Below are 19,534 nucleotides of genomic sequence, written 5' to 3' on the forward strand. Positions count from 1 at the left end.
GCTGGGATCATGTAAGAGCCTTCGTTCTATTTCTAGGTTTTGTCCCACCCTACCCTACTCCCCACTCTCCACCTCCATATCACTTGGAGGACTTAGGAGAGAGAACAGTGGTTGAGAGCATCTATGTGTTCTAGAGACAGAGTTCAAATCACAGCTCTACCACTCAACAGCTACAAAACCCAGGGCAAACTACTTTAACCCTTTGTGCCTCTGACTATTCATCTATAAAATGGAGATACAGCTATGAAGTATGACCAAGTTAACACTTGTAAAGTACTTAAAACAGTTCCCAGTACAGGTGTATTAGCTACATAAGTGTTAGCTATTATCAAACTATATAATAATAACAATACAACTGCTTTCCCAATTAATGGGACAGATGCAATATGAAAATGAAAACAGGAAGTTATGTTTTCCCATAATCTTGTGTATTCACTGATGATATCCATTTTTGAGTAAAGTCAAGTCTTATGAAAGGATAAAACCAGATAAAACTATATAATTCAAACATTCATCTGACTAAAAGTAAAAAAGCTAGGCTTGTATAGCACAGGAAGTGAGTATGAAAACTGGTCAATTTCAAAACCCCTTCAGATCTAAGACCATAGCCTCAAGGTTTTAAGTACAGTGAGGATCTTTAGGGAGCATATACTTGCACAGTGCTTATGTCATCTTAAAAACCCACCACACACTGCTCTCTCATTACAGATATGCAGCAGCCTGAGTTCAAAATGCACAGGGTCCGGCCCGCCTGAATGTGGGTCACTCTGTCTAGGTGCCCTCTGTTCGAGTGTGTATTTGTATCATTCTTATCATTACTACATTGTTTTTCTCAGGACAGAAAAAGTAAAATGAGTTATAATTATTTGAGGTTTACAGTTTTTTGGGTTATGGTCTGAATTAATAATTTTATTATTATTACCATCATAAATGCAAGGAGGGAATCTACGGTTTTAAATCTATCAACTCTTATGCACACCTTTCTTTCACTAGCGGAAGATAAACTATCTGAAACCCTAGCTAAATTCAATTCAAACTAACTTTCTGAGTTAGTAAAGCTGTCGAAAAAATAAAAAATTAGGTGTTGGCTATCCAAGGAGAAAGGTCTAACTACAGGATACAAGGTCTTGGAAATTAAGACCTGAAACAATAGAAGGATAATTATACACTTCATTTTAAGAGAATCATTTATGCCACCACGTTTTTACTATTACCCTACCCTCAAAGATTTTCTTCTTTCTTGAACTAGAATTTTAACTAATGTGCTTTTTTATCTGCATTCATACCTAACGTATCTAGTGCCACTGAATGTAGCCCTAGCTCTGGCTAATCCTGCCTTGCAGAAAGTAGTCTCCTCTAGAGAACAATAAGAATCCAAGGTTCGTAGAGCACATAAATCAAAGCTGCTTCTTTCTAATGTGTTCACTGAATGAGGGTAGAGATATCTCACCCATGAACCACAGCAAGTACTCCCTAAGGATTCCCTGGGTTAAAATACAGCTCCTCAGGGAAACAAACAGCCATTATTTCCTCCTCATCTAGTCCCCCCTATTTGTGACTCCTAAATTTTCTGAAGCCCCTGAGAAGGAAATAATACACCAGTGAATAATGAGTCTTAGTAAACTGAATTGTGTTCATATAGCTAAAAATGATGATTCCAAAGTAGCTGAACACTAGCTTTAGACATATTTCCTGCTCTGCTTTTTAAGAGGCTTTACTAGCTGTAAGTCCAACCTGTTTTAACTTCTTTTTAAAAATTAACATCTGATGGATTTAGTCAGGGGAGCATAAATGCTCCCGTCTTAACCAGGTAGTAAAATGACTTCTTGGGTGAGAAGTGAGGATATTTTGAGCAAAGACTTACTGCAAAATGCAATTAAGTGGATGGATTACTCCACAAGAGCTTTAGCACAGTGCATACTATATAAAAGATGCTAAATTCTTGCTAAATGAATGAATATTTTAAGAAAGAGGCTGAATAAATCTAGAATGTCTTGAGAAGCTTATAGGGCTACAGAAGGATTTGAAAGGAGGATCCCTCTAGCTTTCCAAAAATGGGTAGGAAACCTGGGAATAAGGAAAAAGGAAGGTACTGTTAGGCACAGGTGACTCAAATAGAAGTCAAGACTTTTAGAAACCAAATGCACAAAAATGCCAGGATATAATGAGTCTCTATCTACCTACATACCTAGCTCCTTATTTCCTATTTACCTAATTTTAATCCTTCCTTCTTTATGTCAGATTAATCTTACCCATAATTAATATGAATTTGGGAGTCTTTGCTCTAAATACAAACTATTCACTCACCATCTTTTCTTTTCATACTTTTCTTGTAGGAACTCTTTCACTTTTTGTGGATCCCTGAAGTCTGGAATTGCTGAAGATCTATCATCAAATAATCCTAGCCAAATCTGTTTACAGACCTTTGGAAAGAATTAAAAAAAAAAAAAAAGTGTTAAATTCAACATCTTAACTTAATGAAATTTTAAGGGAAAATTAGAATTCTTTCAAAAAGCTAACCTACTTAATACCACAGCTTTCAATGAGAATATTTACCACAAAGAACCACCAAATGAATAAATTTATTTTAATATATTCCAGTATGCAATAAAATCTTAGCAAAAGTATCATAAAAAATAACACTTCATAGGGGAACAACTAGTGAAATGGGATTTAAGAGGATCTGGGACTTGCTGGTCTTGAAGTGATCACACTGGAAACCCTGAGCAAAGTCATGTACCTTTATAAACCTCAGAGTTCCTTCACCCCATAAAACAGAGGAATTAGACCAGCAGCATTTTCATGGATCTCTGACAGATTTTAAAAATCAATCAAAAAGAGGTGCCTGGTTGGTTCAGTCAGTAGAATACATGACTCTTTTTTTTTTCCTTTTTGGATTTATTTATTTATTTAGGAGTGAGAGTGAGCACGCATGCATACATGCACACAAATGGGGGCAAGGGAGAGCAGAGGGAGAGTGAAAGAGTCTTAAGCAGACTCCAGTTGAACACTGAGCATGATGTGGGACTCAATTCAACCATCCTGAGACCATGACCTGAGCCAAAACCAAGAGTCAGATGCTTAACCAACTGAGCGACCCAAGTACTCCTAGAGCATGTGACTCTTGATCTCAGGGTCATGAGTTCAAGTCCCATGTTGGATGTAGAGATTACTCAAAAAAGAGAGAGAGAGAATATAAATCAACACCCGAATGAAAACTACTAGAATCATAAATGACGTGAGCTTAAAGTAAAATAACAATAACAAAAATACAAGGCAGATACAACTCTAGCTTTATAATTACCTCCTATGCTTTTCCCCTAACAGATAAAAAGTACCTTTTTAGAAAAATTACAGGCATGAAATGATGCAGAACTCAAATAGAACACAAAGAGCAGAGAATCATAAAGAAAACTGATAAGGTGGATTTCAAAATTTTAAACCATTGCTCTTCAAAAAACTTAAAAAGTAAAAAGGCAAGCCACCAATTGATAAAAAGTATTTGCAAAATGTGTTAAGAACCTAAAAGAATGTGAATCCAAAGTACATTTAAAAATTATTAAAATTCAATTATAAAAAGCTTGTCAGAATAGTCAAGAGAAACTGAACACACACTTCACAAAAGATACACACACTGCAAATATGCATCCCCAAATCCCTAGTCAAGCAGAAAATTAAAATGACACCAAGACTCCACTACACAGACACTCACAGATACCACTAAATGGCTAAAAATAAAGATTAACCATATCATGTATTGGTAACAATACAGAACTGGAACTCTCAAGAATGTTAAAAAGGTACAACTACCTTGGAATGACTGTTGACAGTTTCTTAAAAGTTAAATATATACCTACCGTATGATCAAGTCATCCCCATTCTAAGTTTTACCCAACAAAAATAAAAACACCTATCCAGAGGATCCCTGGGTGGCTCAGTGGTTTCGCACCTGCCTTTGGCCCAGGGTGCGATCCTGGAGGTCCGGGATTGAGTCCTGCAGTTGGGCTCCCAGCGTGGAGCCTGCTTCTCCCTCTGCCTGTGTCTCTGCCCCTCCCTCTCTCTCTCTCTCTCTCTCTCTCTCTCTCTCTGTCTATCATAAATAAATAAAAATAAATCTAAAAAAACAAAACAAAACAAAACAAAAAACACCTATCCATACTCAGGTTTGTGCACATATGTTCACAGCAGCTTTACAGATAACTCCAAAATGGAAACAGCGCAAATGTTCATCAACAGGTTAAATGGATCAACTTTGGAATATCCAAGTAGGATACTATTCAGCAATTAAGAGGAATAAACTATTGACTGAATAAACCTCAAAGTAATTATGCTGACTGAGAAGCCAGTCTGTATGATTCCATTCATTTATATTTTAGAAAATATAAACTTATCTATAGTGATAGAAAGCAGATCAGCGCACACATTACAAATGGGCACCAAAAAACTCTTCAGGTTGAGGAAAATGCATGTTGTCTTGTCACTATAGTGATGACTTCACATACATCAAAATTCACCAAAATATGCACAAGTTATTGCAATTGATTATTTCTCAATAAAGCTATCAGAAACTAGTCTATAAGTTTCCAAAATCATATTATCTTTAAAAATATTTATGACACTGTGAAAAGAACACAGTATCCCGTTTCAAAAAGTCAAATAAATATTTGAGGAATCAGAGAATGAAAGGCAGCAGCATACCTATCAATCTTACCTGCTCACTGAAGTGGGTAAGTAAAAAAGAAGGACTTTTTCTTCTATCTGTACCTCAAGCATGTTTCAAGACAACTTTTCTTATACTTCCCTCCTACTCCAAGCTCAGTACAGATACTATACATACCATCACTGAGGCAGTGTAGCTTACACACCTAAATCCTAGGCTAAGGCACAACCTTGGGCAAAGCCCAAGAAGTACAGACTCCCAGAAAGGGTGACGCAACTTATGGCCAGAAATACTATCAACCCCGTAGAGGGCCAGTTTCTCCAAAAACTATTTAGCAACTTAAAAAGAACCACACAGGACTCTCCTCAGTCAGAAACCTGACCAGTGATTCTCCAAAAATGTAATTTTGAAGGAATCTGTGGCTTTACAATTACATGTATAAAGGGATGACTGGACGTTTCTAATTCTTTTATCTTAAAAATTCCCAAATGAGAAAACAAGAGACATGATAATCATTTGTCCAAATCAAAGAATTATTAACTGTAACTGACACAATCAGTTCAGGACACTTTACAACATTTAAGTCTTTGCATTCCAAGAATCTCCATTAACTACCATATGCAAATTTTAAATTATCAACAGGTAGTGAAAAAATAACAAATAGACAAATAAATAAAAAGGAGATGGGCTGAAGAGAGATCATTAAGTTACTGTCTTGGCATTCATCATGGTAATACAAAGCAAAGATGAAGTGCTTGATGGTAAACTTTATAGACAGCTGACAATTAGCACCCTGTAGGCCCTGCCACTCAAAATTCTGTAAAACTGCTACAGTTCTGCTCCTACTCTCTGACTGGAAAAATCAGCTGCTTTAGAGACATCTGGGGTGGCTGTTGAGAGTCTGCCTTCAGCTCAGGGTGTAGCCCCTGAGTCCTGGGATCCAGTCCCAAACTGGGCTCCCCTCAAGGAGCCTGCTCTTCTCCCTCTACGTCTCTGCCTCTCGCTGTGTCTCTCTCATGAATAAATAAATAAAATCTTAAAAAACAAAACAAACAAAAAAACCTAGCTGTTTTGGTCCGCTACAAATTCATGCTCTCTCACTATCAAAGTCACTTGACATTAGTCAGTTCTTACTTCTATGTTAACCCACAGTAACTATTTTCTATATTGCTCAAAATCCTAACTATAAGGGCTACTCTTGGCAGTTGAATTTGTACCTTCATACCTAAATGAAGTGGCTCTCAAAATGCATTCCCCAGGGGCACGTGGGTGGCTCAGTCAGTCAAGCATCCTACTCTTGGTTTCAGCTCAGGTCATGATCCCAGGAACTGAGGATAGAGTCCCAAGTCAGGCTCTATGCTCAGCAGATTGATTTTCTCTCTCCCTCTTACTCTGCCCCTCCCCCAGCACATGCGGTCTCTAAAAGTAAGTAAATAAATCTTACAAAAAAAAATGAAACATATTCCCCAATTCCCTGGACCAGCAACATCAGTGTTACCTAAGAACTTGTAAATAAATGTAAACTTTCAGGACCCATCTAAGACCTAAGAAATCAGAATCTCAAGAGACAGCTGCCCAGCCATGTGTCTCAGGAAGTCCTTTGAGTGACTGGGAAATAGGTCAGTCTGAAAACCAATGCTTTAGTAAAATCTAGGCCAGAAGATGGAAACTTCCTTTCCATTTATATACAAACACTACATATAGTTTTCAGCATTTCTCAAAATTTTGTAGTCACTAATCCTATCATTAGGCAACATTTATTTAAGAGAAACAGTGTTCCCGGGAAACATCTGAGAAAATGTCACAGTCTCTGTCTCGTTGAGACCCATTCGCCTTTTAGTTCTTGAAATACTGGCTTCTGTTATTATTCTACTAAATAGTAACTGCACGTTCAGGCTTATAGATTTCTTGATAGGAAAGTATAAAATTCTCTTTTTTTGCTTGCTTTGTTAGTAAACTGAAAAGGGACTGTTTCTCCAAGTTAAAGGAGAATGGGAGAGTAAATTACTAATACAGCAAGCAGTATGGAAGCCTATGGTCATTAAGTATTAAAGTGAAACCAGTCATAGTAGTTGTAGGTTTCCCTCCAGCTCCCTCTGGCTATTTTAGGTACAAAGCAGTCAAGTGCTGGCTTTAATCAAGGTAAAATACAAACAGAGGTTAAAAAGAAGCGGTTATAACAGACCATGGATCTAAGGTGAGAAAAACGCAGATAAGATGATGGAAAACAAAGAAGTTTAGCCTCCAGTTATACCACAATTGTTGAGAGTCAGAAATTAGAGGGAATGCGCTGGGAAGAGAGAAGTGGAGGTGCTCAGAGAACAGGATACCTGAACTTGACCTCTGAGGGGGTGATACTGTTATTGATAAAAAGTCCAAAACAAAATGAAGAATTATTGGAGGTTAAGAGGTCAAGGAATTCAGAAGGCCAAATTATCTAATATTATGATAATCATGTGGATTATCCATGTGGATATTGAGATTGGCAGAAATGATTAACACTAGTAGAAAAAAGACATTATGAAAGGAGCTAAAATCTTTAATGAATGAGGGATCTGACAGGTATGACTGCAATCAGAAGCCACAGCAGTTGATAAAATCTACTGGCACAAGAAACCCCACTGAGGAGCAAGAATGATACTTAAAAGCCACCATCTGGAAGAGCTGCACTCTTGATGGAATTAGTTTTGATAATCTCTTTGAGAGTGGTGGATAATCAGTTCTAATTATAGAATAAATGTGATGGATGGGGGGAGTTCAGAGCCTAGACTAGGGAACCAGACAGACTGAATATAAATTCCAACTCTATTTATTTTTTTAAGATTTTATTTATTCATTCATGAGAGACAGAGAAAGACTGAGAGACAGACAGGCAGAGGGAGAAGCAGGCTCCATGCAGGGAGCCTGATGTGGGATTCGATCCCAGAACCCCAGGATCATGCATGCCCTGAGCCAAAGGCAGACACTCAACTGCAGAGCCACCCAGGCATCCCTCCAACTCCGCTTAGTCATAGAACCTGCTTCACAGGGATGGTGGAAGGGTTCAATGAGTTAATAGGTGTTTTCCACTCTGGAATAGGCATGCATATATAGTGAACTTTAACTCGTATTAGTTAATATTACTTTCGAGAGGTGGATTATGGAATAATGAGGTGAGCAAGGGCTGGAAAGTAGAGGTCTCCTCAGGAACACAGGAAACTATGAGTCCTTCTTTTCTGCTGCAGACAGAATCAGAGTTGTCTTGATAAAATAATCTCCCTCCTCCAAACTTCTGTAGCACTTTGTACCTCTCACATGAGACTCATTACTAACTGCCTCATATTCAAATTACTGCACATGTCTCATGTACTTTTGAATTCCCTACAATGCTTAAAACAAGGGGTGGGGCCATACTGTGTGTTCAGTAAACGTATCGTTAATGCTCAAACCACACATCATTTATTTACTTTAAGGTAAAATTACACATCAGCCAACAGAATAAACTCATGAAATTGTCAGGATATTTTTTTTCCTTATTCTAGTGCTAATCCACTTTAGAAGAACGGAAAATATTTTAAAGCATACTTATGAGTCAGGGTTGCCACAGAAAACAGTGGTATACTCAATTTGGCAAATCTGAAATAAGTTTGACTATTTACAAAGCACAGGGAGGCTGTAAGGAAATCATATGAGAGTATAGTTCCCCACATTAGTAATGGCAGGGCCCAACCCCATCCACTTGCAGTGAAAGAAGGCCAGGGAGAGGTCAGCAACCTTAAAAGGAAGAGGGCTACTTGATGGGAGTTTGACCTTTAATGGAAGGATGCAGAAAGTAATACAAGAAATCCCACAGGGAAGAAGAAAATAAATATTTTAATCTCTTCCTCCTTCCCCTCCTTGATCAGCTGACCATACTCCCCATCAGCTAAACCCAAGTGGAAGCCAGGAGTCAAGAAAACCAGTTTGTGTATCCAGATAAAGCAGCTACCTGGAGCCAGATCAGGGTAAAGACCAGAGCTAGAAGGGCAGATGGAAGCTATCCAGCACAGCACCCAAACCATGGTAATAAATACACGCAGTGGAAGGAATTTAACAAACTCAATTATGGACACCAGAGATAGGAAACATCCATACTAATTCTCAATTACTCATATAAAAAAAAGGAAGGGTAAGAAAACAGTCCTCTACCAGGCTTGAGAAGGAAAATAGATATGGGTAGAGATTATAGCTTTATAATCCCCTCATGGACAGCAAAATAGAATAGAAATTTGTGTGAGTGGGAAGATTACTGACTCCATGTATGATATAATTATGGCATTTGATAATATTACCCTTAAAATAGAGAAACAATAGGAGACTTAAAGAATTGAAACTTTCATGAACAAGTAACTAATATCCACTCTTTGAAAGCACAAAGAAAAACTGAACAGAAATAAAATATTAACAGGTAGAAGTCTCAAGAGAGATACTATGTATCATCAATACATTATTTTGCCCTAAAAAGAAAGTTTTTTGGCTTAATTTGCCCTAAAAATCCCATATCAGAAAAATATCTCCAATACATGTTATGACTCAAGTTAACTACTAGAAAAATAAGTTATTAACATCTCCTATACCCATCCAGCCTACATTAGCATGACTATGCTAATATTTCTTGGCCAGTGGGTATTTCTCCATTATAGCCTATCTAAAGGATATATATTAATTAATAATGCTTAGAGAAACAAACACTATCCATAGGACTTATGCAAGAGAAACCAAGAAGTCTCCGTGTATATATCAATGCAGGACTGTACTGTATGGTTTATTCAATCTTAAAATTTGGTTTTAAAAAACGCGCACAAATTAGAACATATGCAACTGATAAGCTTGAAGAGGCACTCTCAAACCTTATGTGCAGATCACAGAGACCAGAGCCTTGGAGAACCAGACACATAAATGGATATGTGAGGGAATATGATTTATATCAAATCCAATTCATTTAATCTTAGGCTGTTGTTTTTAATTTAAGCACAAACTAACTTATAATGGCTTCCTTAACATAAAAATCAAATTCTTCACAATTTTGGCTCCAAAGGAGCCTTGATAACTCTGCAGATTCATCTTCTATCATCACTCTTTCCAGCCACATAGACCTATGAAAGCCTTCCCTGAACATCCAATCCAAAGAGGGCAATATCCCCCACACCAAATTTCATACATTCATTACTACAATATGGTGTTTCTTTTCACCCCCTTTATTTCATAGCTTCTAAATGTAAACTTCATGACGCAGGAATCTTCTGAATCACCACTACTTTCTTCTCTCAATGCCTGACACACAGCAGACACTAAATAAATAACCTAGCTCATGAGTGAAAGCAACTTCCTATCAAGTGTTGAAATACATGAACTGCAGAAATTATATTTTCCCTTTGCTCCATCTAAAATATACATGCTGACCTAGAACATTTGGCTTACCCACTTACTCATGCAGAAGTAATAAATTCACTGATCCAAATTCTCACATTCTATACAGACCAGAGGTTAGCAAATTACACCTCACAGACTAAATCTGGCCTACGGTCTGTGCTGGCAGCTACAGTTTCACTGGATGACAGCCACGTGCACTTGTTTATCTACTGTCTATTCGGCTTTGTTGTGTATCTACAACAGAGACCATGGTCCACAAAACCTAATATGTACTGTCTGACCCTTAACAAAAAGTCTGCCAACCCCTGATTTACCTGAAACTATGGACTTACTATAATACCATCCCAGCATCCAAAAATAATAACAATTTAAATAGGATAATAAATAAAAGCTTGTTTTAGAAGCAAGCATCCTACTCTGCGTGAAGAATAACAGAGATGAAACTAAAAATGAAAGAAGCCTTTCCCTGGAGGAAGAACTTTCCAAGAATGAGGAGTATCTAAGGGCCAATTTATTATATAGACTCATTAGAGACTACATTAGAGACTACAGGAGAAAAAGTACCAGAGTAAGTTTCATGTAAGGATTAACAGGTATTTAACACTTGTTTTCTAAGTGACTGATAAGTACAAAGAAATAGAAAAGATAAAAGCAGCAAATACTTAGAACTCTAGAGAGTAATTAAATGCAATGGAAATAGCAGTAAAACTTACCTGAAAATATCTACAGTCTGTAAAGGAGACCAGGAGCTTTAATTCAGAAACCTACTGTGGCCACTTAGTAAAAGGCAGTATACACAATACACAGCACATTCCCATACATGATTTCAATTTAGACTGTGTTCCAGGTAGGTTTCAAAGAACAAAAACCCAGCTATAACAGTTCAGATAAAACAAGTTTACACAGGAAGCATATAGCAACACTTCAAGAAAACAAAAAGTTTATGGGAACCTGGGCTGCAAAAAGAAAACCATCTGGGACCTAGACTATCTATCTGTTGCCAAAGCTCCTCTCCACACTTGTCCCACCAAACACAGTTTATCACCTCTGATTCTCACAGTATGTCTACAAAGTCACTGCTCTTATCTTAGTACACGATTTTTTTTTTCCCCTGTTTGTTAAGACTGCACATGGCCCAAACATATACTGTCTTTTTGGTTTAAGTGACTCACCATTTGAATCCAGCCTCTGTGAATCTTAATTCAATTTCTTAAAAGAGGAAGGATCTGATTAGTCACCGGCCCCCAAGATTAGCTGTCCATTCCTGGTCCAGTAAGCTGTGTGTTTTATATCTTTATTTTGTGTTTTTTTCCAAGACAGGGAGGGAGTCTCTCCCCTTTCTTCCATCAGCAAGGACCATGAGCTACATGGTAAGCACTCCCAGCCTGAAACACACCTTTATTCATGAATGTGCTTTGCAAATTATAAAAAGCTTTATAAATGTAAAATTTTCAGTGAAGTCACATTAGTTTCGAGAAAGGTTATCAATTGCCCTAATTTCGTGAACTAAGATGACATATGTAAAATTTATGTAAACAATTGTTCTTTTAATTTTGTATGCTATGTCTTTAAAAAGCTTCCCAGTATTAGTTAAATATATCAATATCTGATTTTCCACTGCTTTTAGTATTTAAAGTCCTTATACATTTAAATGTTAAACAGATAGCTATATTTTCTATTAATTTTTATGGTATTCTCTTGTGGCTTTTTTATTGTCTATTCCCAAGTATATACATCTTTAAACACTACAATTTAGTCTGTTTCTAAGCCACAAAATAATTTGTTTTACAGAAAAGTTGCAAGTGTAGTAAAAAAGAACTCCCACATACCCTTCACCCAAAGTCTCCAATGTTAACATTTACTTTACCATTCTCTCTTGAGACAAAATCTTTTCTGAACCATTTAGATTTGAACCTTCTCTTCCTAAGTGTGTATCTCCTTAAAATAGTGGCATTCTTTTATATAATCATAAGCAAAATTATCAAAATCAGGAAATAAACATTTTGTTTTATTATTATCTAATCCACAGACCAGCCAATTATCTTAATTATGTCCTTTATAGCAAAAGGAAAAAGTTCACCCGGTACAGAATCCATAACCATCTTGTTGCCTTTAATCTGGAACACTTCCTTTATGAACCATCCCTTCATGTGTCTTTGCTTTCATGACCTTGACATCTTTGAAGAGTACAGGCCAGGTATTCTGTAGTATGTTCCTTTTTCTTTTTTTTTTTTAAGATTTTATTATTTATTTATTAATGAGCGACACAGAGCGAGAAAGAGAGGCAGAGACACAGGCAGAGGGAGAAACAGGCTCCATGCAGGGAGCCTGATGTGGGACTCGATCTCAGGTCTCCAGGATCACAACCCGGGCCAAAGGCGGCGCTAAACCGCTGAGCCACCTGGCCTGCCCAGTATGTTCCCTTTTTTAGGTTTTCTCATGACCATGACCAAAATTTATGTCACGCACATAGGTCATGTTGTCTTTCTCAGTGCATTATATCAGGAGACACATGATGTCATTTAGTCCCTCCTGGGTGATGTTAAGTGACATATGCCAGATTTCTCCACACTGAAGTCATGATTTTTCCCTTTGGGATTAATAAGTATCTTGTAGGGAGATACTCTGAGACATTTTCCATATTTTTATTGTTTTTGCACTTTTAAATTTTAACTTTAAAATATTTCTGAAATTTATTTTAGTATATTACGTTAGTTAACACTCTACCTGACTTGCCCTTTACTGAATAACCAATCCCTTCCATACTGTACTGCTGAAATTCATGTATTTTATAATAACTTGACACACTTGATATATACTAAGATTACAGCATATCTCGGGATCTAGTCTATAGATCTGTGCCTATTCTAGTTTAAGACTATTGTTATTACTGCATTTATATTGCAAATTATTGCCTATAAGCACAGATATATTTAGTAAGTAGAGCCAATCCTATTTACTCTTTGGTTTACAAATTCTTCTCAGTTACTTACTTCTTTGCTTTTTTTGAATGAACTTTAGAATCACCATCTAAAAAGAAAAAATTCACACCACTGTTTTGGTTTCAATCATTTACACTTAACTTGTGAACCTCTTAAAGCACAGCATTCTCAGTCCCAAAGATAGTTATGAATCTTATATGCAAGACTGCCAAGAAGGAAAGATTAAACCAAAGGTTTTCATTTCTCTCCAAAGAGAAAGTTTTCAACTTCTGTATTTTCCAGAATGTAACCAGAACAAGATACTCAGCAAAGAAGCAGAATGGGCAAGTTAGCCTAAACACATTTCCTTTAGAACTGAATATGAAGAACAATTTTATGATATGATATGAAATAAGAACTATTTGTGGATTATCAATGGTTTGAGGGTAGATAGCATCAATACCAGTAAACCACCTCCAACAAGAACACTACTCCAATGTTTAACTCAATCTATGGTTCAATGATAATAATGGATTTGTACTGACACTTGTATTGTCTGGTTGTCCTGGTGACTGAAGGCATGCATTTGCCAGGCAGCTGACTGAGACTGGGGATGTAGACTCGGGCTAAGGAATAGAGAGACTAAGGGGCCCAAATGCAAAACAAGCCTCTGAAGTAAACCTGATCTGAACCACATTCTGTAAAAATTAATGATCAGAAGAAGAAACATTTAGCTGTCTTTGAACATTTGCAAATACAAGGATGGCTCACAGGTTAATAAAAAAGGAAACAAAAAGGAAAAGGAATATTCAAGCAAAGCTCTTCTAAGCAGAAATGAGGTTTGAAGAAGAGTTGAGGTTTTTAAATAAGGTTTCCAAAACAGATTATCTTAATGTCCAAAGGGGACAATTTGAGCATCAATAAGAATAACTACAACAGAGAAACACATCAAATAACTAATTTCATAATGGTATCGAAAAACACACACAGCTAGTTGGTCACTGTTGGAAGATGCTAGGGAACTAACTCATTTTGAAAACAAATAGTGAGAAAAATAGCTTTATCTGCACTATGTAGTTTTAATGTGCTTTAAAAAGAATAATAAAAGTATTAATGTAAATGACATTTATGAAAATTGCTACATTTTCTAAAACCAAAAATATTAGTGAAAAAAAGTGGGACTGTTCTACATCTTTGCAGATTTCATTAATACCGGATTAAACATTAGAGAGTGGATTTCTCATCTATTTCTGGATCTTTACATTATATAGCTTCTGGAAAAGTCTCCTGTTTACTCAGGAGAATGAAAGTAAAAATAGCAAATCAAGTCTTTAAATTATTATTAAAAATTTCTGATATTACAGAATCCCTGAGAAGGTCTCAAGGATCCCCAACAGGTTCCCAGATTGTAACTAGAAGACCAGTTAGCAATCACCACTTTACAACCCCAAATTAATGGATGTAGGAATAAAGAACTGCAGCAACAGCTGCTAACCACCCCCACCCCAATACAATGTCTACCCGTGAACGAATACATCACCCAATCTATGAAACACTGGATCTTACCCATTCTTCAAATTAAATATGAATCTATGAAGCTACTAGATCCAACTATCAATTTACAGGTAACTACAATGACAGAGGACTACTGACACATGTGATACATGGACAGAATCAGCAAAATCCAGACACTGGAAACTACTAAGCAAAAAACTGGGTTGGGAGAAGGGAGGAGCAAGAGAGAGGAGAAGGAGAGGTCAGGGGGAAGAAGGAAAAGAGGGAAAGAGAATAGGAGTAAATAAATGGAAGGGAAACTTACAAAAAAAATAATTTAAAAAGGCAAGCAAAGCAGGTTCCACTTCCAGTCATGTCATAATAGCTCATATTAACACCCAACTCTCCAACAGATGACACCTATAAACTCTGCACACACAGTGCAAACTATCAGAAGACACTAAAGAGCGACCACAGCAAACAGAAACTGGAGAGGAAAACTAGAGATTTGCTGGGTTTTTTTTTAAAGATCATCACTAGAAGGCAGGACCCAGTCAGTGTGAAGCAGAGCTTGTAAAACTCAAACAGAAATCCACAAATCTTAAAAAGGAGATTGCTGCAACCAGAGCAACTGAAAAGTGAGAGGCAAATCCAGGAGGGAGAGAGTAAGAGAATAGGAGGCACAAAACTTGCAGGACAACTCTGCCCAGATCTGCCCAGATCTCTGGCTCACCCTTGACCTAAGCATGTGTGGGGCTGACTCCAAGCAATTAGAGACTAAAAGAACAGAGATTTTAACTGGTATCCTCCATGAGAAGCAGAATTTGCTGAAGTAAAAAGTGAGAAAAAGAATAAACAAAACCAATACCTTTTGAAGGAACAAAACGGATTCCAGAGGCTCTACAACCTATCTTTTCCAATATTCTTGATATAATCCAAAATCACTAGATTTATACAAAGAAACAGCAAAGTGTGGCCTACAATCAAAGAAGCAATCAGCAGAGACAGGTATGATATGATATGATATGATATGATATGATATGATATGATATGATGAAGACTTTGGAATTAGCAGACAATGATTTAAAGTAGCTCATATCCCCATATGTAAGAGCTTAAAATGAGTAAGACTATGAAATCTTAGAAGAGAAATAAAAACTATTAAAAAGAACCAAATGTAGAGTCCACAACTGAAAAATACAAATTAACTCCAAATAAAAAACTGGAGTATGGAGATAACAGAAGAGTCAGATAGAGATAAATAGAAATTATCTACATCTGATGACTGGAGACTGAGCTGAAAAAAAGTAGTTAAATAAATATGAACACATAAATAGAAATCTGAAGAATGAAAGATTGAGAAAAAAAATTAACAGAGCTTCAGGGACCTGTAGGACCATATTAGAATGTATAACATATGCAGGTGAAGTCTCAAGTGGAGAACTGAGGGAGAATAAGGCAGAAAAAAGTATCTGGGAAAAAAAGGTCAAAATTTTTCCCAATTTTAAAATAACTTTGGGTGCACCTGAGTGACTCAGATGGTTAAGCGTCTGCCCTCGGCTGGGACATCATCTCCAGGTCCTGGGATCACGCCCCAAATTGGGCTCTATGCTCAATGCTCAGCAGGAGTCTGCTTCTCCCTCTCCCTCTCCGTCCGCCCCCTCCCCCCGCCCCCTTCATGCTCTCTCAAACGAATAAGATCTTTAAAAATAAATAAACAAACAAAATAATTTTGAGGACAAACTAACAGATTCACAAAGCTCAGCAAGCACCAAAAAGTATAAACCCCCCCACACACATACTTGTAAAGCATACATAGGTACATCATAGTCGTACTTTAGAAAACAAAGATAAAGAGCTTCAAAATGGCCACACTATAGAGCAACACAATATAAATATCAGATAATACACTCTTTTCAAAGAAGGCAACAGCATTACCAAAGGTAAAGAGAGACATTGTGTAATGACAGAAAGACACTTTTATCAAGAGGACATAGTAATAATAAATATGTTGGCCCGAACAAGTTTCAAATAAATGAAACAATAGGGAAAAATAAACAAATCCACAATCATTAGTTAATTGCTCTATCAGTAACTAATAAACTATCTAGACAAAATCAGTAAGGCAGACCCTACAAGAGGTGAACAGCACTATCAGTCACAAACTTATTATTGACGTTTATAGAACACTATACCCAGCAACTTCAGAAACACATTCTTTTCAAAAGCACATAATATGCTCACCAAGACAGACTATGTTATGTGCTGGACCATAAAACAAGTCTCCAAGAATAAGAAAGGGTTGAGAGAACATACAGAGAATGTTCACTGACAAAAACAGAAATAAATCAGTTAAGAGACATAGAAAAACACCAAAGATGAGGAAATTAAACAATCACCTCTATATAATCCACGGACCAAAGAAGAAATCACAGGGGAAACTAGAAAACATTTTGAACTGACTGATAAAATATAACATATCAAAATTTGTGCAAAGCAGGTAAAGCAGAGGATAAAGAGAAATGTATTGCTTTAAAATACTAGAAAAGCTGTCGAAACAATTTGATTCTGCCTTAAGCAAAGAACAAGCAAATAACACAAAGCAAACAGAATAAATGAAGTAATTAAAGAGAAAAACTGTTATAGAATCTATACACATTTAAAAGAGGAGCTCTCAAGTTTACGTCAATAAATACGACAATTTAGATGAAAGACACAAATTTTCTGAAAAATCCAAATCATCAAAACTGATACAAGAAACAGAGCATCTGAATAACCACAGTGGTCACTTTCATTTTCTGCCCCAGGGACACTCAGATCCCAGCATTCCCTTCTGTCCTCAAGAGCCTGTGCATCTCAATTTGAGCAGCTGGCCAAAGATGACGGAGTCATGCACTGCCATGTTAAGATTCCAATACTTGGTACAGAAGATGCCAACAGAGGAAGGAGGAAAAGGGACAGAAGGGAGGCAGCCCAGGCTTGGTCCTCATGCCAAACAACAGTAGATCTCTAACTGGGACATATAAAAACAGGCAATACACCAAATTTGAGCGGGGGTGTGGGGAGCACAGTTTGCCAACTCCTAATTTAGCCATGCAGAGGAATCTTCAAAGGAAGGGAAACCGGAGGACTTGCGCTACCTGACCTCAAGATTGACTGGTGTGGTACTGGTGTAAGGACCAATGAATAAATGAATGAAACTGAACAAAGAGCCCCGAAACATACTCATACTTACATGGTCATTTCATGTTTGACGAAGGTTTCAAAGCAATCTATTGAGGAAAGTGTTTTTAACAAATGGAGCTGGAACAATTGTATATATTCTAAGAAAAATAGAAACCTCAACCTCTAATATACCATATATTAAAATTAATCTGAGATTAATCATAGATATAAATGTAAAACGTAAAGATTTCAATGCTTCCAAGATAAAATGAGGTTATTACGATTTGGGAGTAGGTAGAGATTTCTTAAGACAGCTGAGAAAGCTGTTAACTATAAAACTAAAAATTGATAAAATTCATCAAAAAGACAAACTTCTGCTTGTCAAAAGACATCAATAAGAAAATAAATGAGAAAGCCACAGACTGAAGGAAAATACCCACTAATCATAGAGAAGAATAAACAAATTCTGATCTTCAGATCATCTATTCATATAATAGAAAAGTATTAGGTAATAAAAAAGGAACATGTGTTCACATGCACAACTCTCAAAAAGAACTTTTACACAAAGAAGCACACTTAATTTATATTTATGAATACAAATAAAAACCAAAACAGTGGTTGCTTCTGGATGAGGCAGAGACTAAATAAGATGGAATGGCAAGGAACTTTTTGAGAAGACAGTCAGGTTCTGTATCTCTGCAGGGGTCTAGGTTTTCAAATTGGATGCATTTATCAAAACTCTTCCCAAGGTAAGATCTTTACATTTCAGTCTATGTGAATTATACCTCAAACAATTTTTAACAAATACTGAATTCCAACTAATGATATCCTAAGATTTAAGTGTTGATATGAACTAATGTTTGCAGCTTATTTTGAATTTATTTATTTATTTATTTATTTATTTATTTATTTATTTATTTATTTATTTATTTTGGCGCTTTACTTTGAAATGTAAGAAAAATATAAGATGGATGAACAGCCCCGGTGGCTCAGCTGTTCAGCATTGCCTTCAGCCCAGGGCATGCTCCTGGAGACCTGGGATCGAGTCCCACATCAAGCTCCCTGCATGGAGCCTGCTTCTCCCTGTGTCTTTCCCTCTCTCTCTCTCTCTCTCTCTCTCTCTCTCTGTGTCTCTCATGAATAAATAAAATCTTTAAAAATATATATATAAGACGGACTAATAGACTCACAGATATGTGCTAAAGCAAACATAGCACAATATTTACTGTACCTGCATAAATTTCCCACTTTTATGCATATTTGAATTTTTTATAATGAAATGTTACAAGGTGGAAGGGGCAGAAGGTAGGCAAATGTGGCCATTATGCTGTGGCTTTGAGCAGCCTCTGCCCAAGATAAGATCTTGGGATTCTGAAGACAATACAGCATGTAGCTCAACCTGGCAAGCAGAGCCACTACTGCACCACCACACTCACACTTCTAGAGACCCCCCCCTCACCTGCAGTAAGACCTACAGCACCATGCTATGACAAGTTCTGCAATGGAAGATGACTGCTCACAACCACCTTATCCTTGCAAAGATCCTTGAGTCACAGGCCAATAGGAGACTCAAGAATTGGTGGAGCTCATGGTCCAGTAGAAGACTGAAAAGATATCATCTAAAACTCTAAGCAGTTCTTGCTGGGCATGGCCTTTGCTTACTCCTACCCAAAGTTGATCTTGCCTGTGCAGGATGGCTTGCATTTCATGAAAAAGAACAAAGAAATCTTCAATATCATTCCTCAGAAATACCAATACCAATTCCTCAAAAGTCTATGCTATGGCCCCAGAACCTGTTTCAACATTCTTCTTACCAATTCATAAAGTACCATATAACCAGATGGCATCCTCTGCTGCCAAGATGAATGCTAGTGGCTATACTGGAAACCAAACAGTTTTCCTG

General features: G+C 36.9%; 1 protein-coding gene across 8 annotated transcripts in view; it reads right to left on the bottom strand.

Annotated features, from left to right (window-relative positions):
- The window catches only part of AGFG1 (ArfGAP with FG repeats 1), a 79,885-nt gene that overhangs the window by 33,532 nt on the left and 26,819 nt on the right, over positions 1-19,534 (bottom strand). For all 8 annotated transcript variants that reach the window (XM_072719342.1, XM_072719336.1, XM_072719338.1 and 5 more), the window contains one exon: positions 2,308-2,423. In XM_072719342.1, the coding sequence (XP_072575443.1) occupies positions 2,308-2,423 (116 nt within the window). The remainder of the gene's footprint in view (positions 1-2,307; positions 2,424-19,534) is intronic.

Source organism: Vulpes vulpes, chromosome 9 (assembly GCF_048418805.1).
Source record: "Vulpes vulpes isolate BD-2025 chromosome 9, VulVul3, whole genome shotgun sequence".
Lineage (NCBI taxonomy): Eukaryota > Metazoa > Chordata > Mammalia > Carnivora > Canidae > Vulpes > Vulpes vulpes.